This window comes from Octopus sinensis, linkage group LG7 (assembly GCF_006345805.1).
Source record: "Octopus sinensis linkage group LG7, ASM634580v1, whole genome shotgun sequence".
NCBI classification, from domain to species: Eukaryota; Metazoa; Mollusca; class Cephalopoda; order Octopoda; family Octopodidae; genus Octopus; species Octopus sinensis.
The window spans coordinates 101,554,054-101,560,780 of NC_043003.1; the positions used below are offsets into that span (position 1 = coordinate 101,554,054).

A 6,727-nucleotide genomic window follows, 5' to 3' on the forward strand; every position below is an offset into this window, starting at 1 on the left:
GACACTACTGACTAATAATATCTCTATTTTCCAACTGGTGAGAGGGGAAAAAAACGTTTTAATCTATAAGGTTTCAATTCACAGGGAACTCTGGGGGTGATTTCCAGAAATGTGTATTGATGATTTCTAGAAATGTATATTGAATAATTCCAGAAACCCAGTTGTTAATGATTATGTGTTTACATGCTTTGTACTAATTTTAATGACCACTTTGATGGTATTTTAACTTTAAATACCATTAGATATTAAGTCTGAAGCTCTTCTAGTTCTAACCACTCCAGTGTTATTTGTAATGATTCTTATATTTGGCATGATAATTTTTCCTAAACTTTAAATTTGATAATGATTTCATAGCTGACAAAGATTTTGCTTTGTTTTTCCTATTATTAGGACATGATCCATGTAGCTGACACAAAGGTTGCCAATCGTTATGGTGACTATTTCATCCGCCAAATCCATAGATTTCAAGAGGTAAGTGCGATTTTCAGTGTTTTTTTCTTTTTCTCCATGTTCTATTATTATTGGGCAAGCTGGCAGAATCATTAGCAAAATGTTTAGCAGTAATTCTTCTGGGATTTTATGTCAGCTTTACCTTTCATCCTTTCATGGTCGATAAAATAAAACAAAGTAGTAGTTGAATACAAAAATTGCTGTCTGTGAAACCACCACTACTACTGCTGTTTTCATTTATTAGTTATTGAATACTAGCAAATCTTCCCATCTATGAGGTGGGGAAGTCATAACAGCAGTATGTATTGAGAAATATATGAATGGACTTAATAGATTACTGGGTGGTGTCTTAGAGAAATCACATTATTGTTGGTGATACAGCATTCTATTGCAGCTATACTACATGTGTTTGCAACTAAGTGACATGTGATGACAATTCACTCCCGAACTGAAATAGGCTCCCAGTCTCGTATCTTGAATGGTTATGTGGACCACTCCTAATGAAAGCCAGAGCTTCCTTCACCCACTACACAAAAAGTATTAAGAAAAAAAGTGTTATTTAGATATACTTTTTAGTTGTTTACACTATTCTATACTTGCTTATACTGTTATACATTCAAAGTTTACAGATTTCATTGTTTAAATTATTAATCATAATCCTTTTGATAATATCAATTTGATTACAAAACTTCTTTGTAGACGATATTTTCTGTTTGGTTGATACTAATTTTCAATTTACTGAAGTACATTGCTCTACTCATTGTGATGTATAATTGGCAGCGTGTAAACATCGGAGTGGGTAAAAATACACCTACATTATCTAAAGACCGGCCCTGTACCTTGTTTGCTGTGAATGTGCGAGTGGAATCTTAGGGTTGCAAAAAAGTCAAACTTAGATTTACCTCTCCCTGTTCTGTGTGAATAATGTCTGGATGTTCTGGTACCATGGGTTATTTTGAGAGACAAAACTGAGGTGTAAACAACTGCTTCAATTAGCTGTTATGAATCCTGCTTGAGGCTGACATACTTCAATAACCACTAAATAATCACACACTTTTTCCATTTTAATTTTACTATTAACTGTCCCCCTTGTAACTCACCTTCATGTCTACGATGGGGCCACAAACTATACAATGAAAATCCAGAGTTACTCTTGGTCATTGAATTTTTAATAAAAATGCGAAGGTCGTTTATCAGTTCAAAAATTGATGTCCATGAAATAATCATACTTTCTAATTTTTTAATGCTAAAAACCTTCCTGACGACTATCTTTGTAATCCTGAAAAATATCATAACCATTGGTCCAGCTGTCTGGCCATGAAGAGGGAACAGACAAAGAGACGAACATAATGCCCATTATAATATGATAGCAAATCTGCCCATCTACGATGGGAAATAAAGGAATAATATCGCAAATTGAAACCCTCTAAAATCATGAACTATATGATGGGAAAATCCAGGGTTAATCCTTGTCACTGGAATTTTTAAAAAAAGGATTCAAAGGTGATTTATTAATACAAAATTCAATATCCACTAAATAATGATCCTTTTTTTTGCTAAAAGCCTTCCTGATTGCCCCCTCTGTAATCCCCCAAAACATTGACTATTGGTCCAGCTATGCTATTTGACCATGAAGAGGGGATAGACAGACGGACATAACGCCCATTATAGTAAGATGAAAATTCAAGACTCATCCTCTACACCAAAAGTGTTCAGGCATCACATAAACAGCATTTGTGACAGTGCCACATTAACCCTTTCGTTACTATATTTCTGACCAAAATACACCCCTCATGAGTTTCAATTAAATTCTAAAATATTCATGAATTTAGGCTTGTTTCATTAAATAACTGTAACTTTTTTACTTATCAACATATTAATGTGATATTTGGAACATAATTAAAGAAAGGGTTCTTAATCAATTCTATTGCATAACTTTTCTCTCAAAGTGACTTTAATTACAGGTAAATCGAGCAAATGGTAAAAATTTTTAAATTTTAAATTGAGCATAAGGTAAAAATATTTTGTTTAAACATCACCATAGAAAATGAATCATCAGCTAATATTCAAATGGGTATGCAACAAAATTTTGATAAAGAAGAACTGTGCACATCACTAGATCATCAGTTGTATTTAATGCACGACGGGTGTACCATAAAGGTGGAATAAACTGAAATACTGGAATCCACCGCAAGTTTGACCGAACTAAAGAAATCGGTCAAAAAATAATATACGGCCCTGGTTATGGTATGGAAGTGATAAATTCCAGACCACATCGTTCCCTAGGCCATGCTGACTAACATTATTTTCCCTGTATAAAAATCGATGCCGAAAAAAATGTGGAAAAAAATCTCCAAAATTCACTGAGTTCAGATATCACATCAAGCAATGTCATACTATAACCCAACTATTTACAAAGTGAAATCACGTGTTTTAACGAATGTACCAACGAGATTTGGGTTCAAATTTACATTTAAATAACAATAGGTTCTCTCGGCCAGCTACGGCCGGGTTGGTATTACGAACCAAAAAAGTGTTCGAAAGGGTTAAAAGCACCCAGTGCACACTATAATGTGGTTGGTAGTAGGAAGGACATCCAGCCATAGAAACCAAGCCAAATCAGACTAGAACTTGGTACAGATCTTCACCTTGCCAGCTCTGGTCAAACTGTCTGGTCCATGTCAGCATGGAAAATGAGCACTAAAGGACGATGATGATGAAGAAGAGATGAATGTGGCCCACCATCACACAGATTTTGCTTCTAGCCAGCAAAGGAAAAGAAAGGACGCATTAGATATTATAGTTAAAGATACACTATATCTGAAAGAAAAAAAATTTGGATGGTCATATGTTAAAATATTAAGGGAAAACAGTAACAAAAGTTTTGGAAAATTTTATTGCAGAATTTTCCCTTTTAAATAATTTCACCATTTTCTAGCTGTTTCTGATGTCACACACAAACACACACACACATATATACATACATACACACCATACACATGCAAGAGTGATTCCAAATGTAGGAAGTTTGTAAACTTCAAGCAGCCTGTGGCAGGAAGTTACCATATAACTTATGGTTGGTTGCTAACTCTAGTTTGGACTTGTATGTTTATATATATATATATACACACACACACACACACACATATATACCCTTGTTATATTAATATTTTCATTTGTTTACTTTTATTCTTTTCAGGTGATAGATACAATGAAATATATCTCAAACTCAACCTTTTAAAATATGGTTTGTTGGATAAACTGCTATAAAGAGGAGATGTGCCTCTAATTTTACTGTGAATCCTCGAATTACATGAGCTGTTATTGAAGATCATAATCTTACATAATGTAATGTCATTTTCAATGTCAAAAAATTATGTAAAAATTGTTTAAAACTTACAAGTTTCTCCATTAAAATAGCATCTTATAACAATATTGTTCAATTTATTTTCTGGTTCACTTTCTTTTTTTTTTTATAGTCAGAAGGGATAAAGCATTCATTCCTCTTGGTAAGAAATATTCTCTAAAGAAATGCCTGCATTTAATATATATATATATATATATATGCATATATATATATATATATATATATTAGCAGTATAGCCCAGCATTGCTTGGGTTTGTTTCGACCCTTTAGAATTGAAATTTTTGAAAAGTAAAAATTATGCATTATGTAGCTTTAAGTGAACATTTTTCTGGTTGAAATACACCGAAAAATGGTGATACAGCAGTAAAAAAATCGCAAAAATAGGGATTTTCATAGGAAAAAAAGCACCTTTTTGGTGTTAACATGGTCCGATTTGAATGAAGAGCAGGCCTTCTATCATACTCTCAATTTTGGTCAACTTGCGCCACAGGGTCTCAGAGGAGATAGTGTTAGTTGAAGGCTACCAAACCTGCCACAAACACACACACACAGACAACTTCAACTTTATTTTCATATATATATATATATATATAGGGGTTCAGTCCCACTGCGTGACACCTTGGGCAAGTGTCTTCTTTAGCCTCGGGCCAACCAAAGCTTTGTGAGTGGATTTACTAGGCAGAAACTGAAAGAAACCTGTCATATATATGTGTGTGTATTTGTGTCTGTGTTTGTCCCCCCACCATCGTTTGACATTTGATGTTGGTGTGTTTACATCCCCATAACTTAGCAGTTTGGAAAAAGAGACCAATAGAATAAGTACTGGGTTTATACAGAATAAGTCTTAGGTCGATTTGTTCAACTGAAGGCGGTGCTCCAGCATGACTACAGTCAAATGACTGAAACAAACAATATATATATAGAGAGAGAGAGTGGGAGGTGGGGCTGCTGTAAAAAACCTGGAGTTTTAGTAGAAGCATCATGATTGTCATTGTTTTAACATCAACTTTCCCATACATTGGACAGTTTATTGAGCCACATTTATGGTTCGATACTCTTCCTATTGACAACTCATACCTGTTTCCAAGCAAGGTAATATTTCTACATGGCCTGACATGCTTTTGCAGAATATTGGAAATGTATGACAAGATAAGGAGACACACATAAATATACATACCAACATATATGATGGGCTTCTTTCAGTTTCCGTCTAGCAAATCCTCTTCCGAGACTGACTTGGGGCTAGAGTAAAACCTACTTGTGCAAAGTACCACACTGTGATAATGAAGCTTGAACCATTTGGCTGGGAAGCAAACTCCTTAATCACACAGGCCATTTCTAACAAGCATATATTTGAATTGAATGCATTTCTTACTTGTATCCACTAACAACATCTTTTCAATAACTTAATTTACAACCAAGAGCAGTTCATTTCCTACGGCTTGGTGTAATGAGTGGCAGGTGCATAGTGCATATTTCAGACAAGAACAGATAATTCTTATGAGTAGTATGTTGCAGAGAGTTTGAAATGTTTTCTATGTGTATACAGTGTCCCAAAATTAATGCAACTGAAGTTTCGAGCTCTAATAACTCTCAGTATATCTATATATATAAAACTCTAGTTGTGTGAGTGTCTGTCCCCTTCGATTTAGATTCCTAACTCCTCCCACATTTTGCGGTGCAGTTTAACCAAATTCGGGTATCTTATAGTCGTGATTCATATCGAGCCCGTCTGACTATTAGCGCGCGTCAACAATGTGTCTACGATTTTAAAAATAATTTAACATCATTTTTTATTCCATTTTAATGCATAAAATGCATCGTATGTCGATGGCGGCGGAGTTGGCGTCCACGCTCACAGCTGCACCTGTTTGCTTCTCCCCCTTCCCTCCCTCGTGAAGCTGTGGGGAAGGAAGTGTAAAGAAATCAACATCGTAATGCGTTGTGAAGGAAACCAGCGTTCTTTTAGAACAACGACTTCATGGCTTGAAGACACCAAAACAAAAATGGCTAAGAAAGCCCGAATTTATAAGGGAAGTAACTCTCTAAAAATGCTTATATAGTTATTTCCCTTACAAACCCGAGCAACGCCGGGCGATACTGCTAGTAAGACATAAAAATTATACATCATTATAAAAGCTTAGTGTGTCTTCTTTTTGTTTCAGACTAAATAAATTCAGATTCAGTCTTGGGCAACCTGTGGCCCTCAACACACTGAATGGCACACCTAACAAAAAACTTACCTCAAATTCTTTTAGTACATCTAGCCTGATGATGAACCATGTCTCATGCAGTCCACTAGCTGAAAAGGGTTGTCAATGCCTAATTGAGAGGACTATAGACTGAAATACAGCTATGGCAAAAAAGCTTAAAATTAACTGAACAGCAGTCTGGAAAATTATCAAGAGACTGGTTCCACTGCTGATCACCTTACTTGGCTGAAATGGGAATGTGTGGTTCCCTCAACTTATTGAAAGTACCAGAGAAAAACTATGGCGAAATCCTTGTCATTCCATCAGAAAACTGGCTCCCACAACAAAAATAAGCTAAACATCAATGTATCAAGTGCTCGGGACCCACCCCTACAAGATGATCTGCCGTCATGAGTTCATGCAAGTTTATAAGGCCATTAGACTGGAGAGATCATCTTATACTGCATCAAATTGCTGAAGGCATGCTGCCCAGCCTGGTGTTCACTGATGAAAAGAAATTTGACATTGACCACATACTAAACTACCAGAATGACTGACTTTAGAGTATATCTGGCTCCATCAAGGGTAGACTCCTACATCAATGTCAAACTCCAGTCAAGTTATGGTTTGGGCAGCTGTGACAGCCACTGGAAGGTATCCCCTTGTTTTTGTGCCATTGGGTGTTAAAATAACACCTAGCAATACATTAGCTAATCAA

At 35.6% G+C, this 6,727-nt stretch overlaps 1 protein-coding gene across 1 annotated transcript in view; it reads left to right on the forward strand.

The window, feature by feature from the left end:
• The window catches only part of LOC115213928 (eukaryotic translation initiation factor 3 subunit L), a 40,026-nt gene extending 36,141 nt beyond the window's left edge, over positions 1-3,885 (forward strand). The window contains exons 18-19 of the mRNA XM_029782924.2: positions 391-471; positions 3,650-3,885. Coding sequence (XP_029638784.1) covers positions 391-471; positions 3,650-3,691 — 123 coding nt within the window. The 3' untranslated portion in view covers positions 3,692-3,885. The remainder of the gene's footprint in view (positions 1-390; positions 472-3,649) is intronic.
• The last annotated feature ends 2,842 nt before the right edge of the window (positions 3,886-6,727 follow it).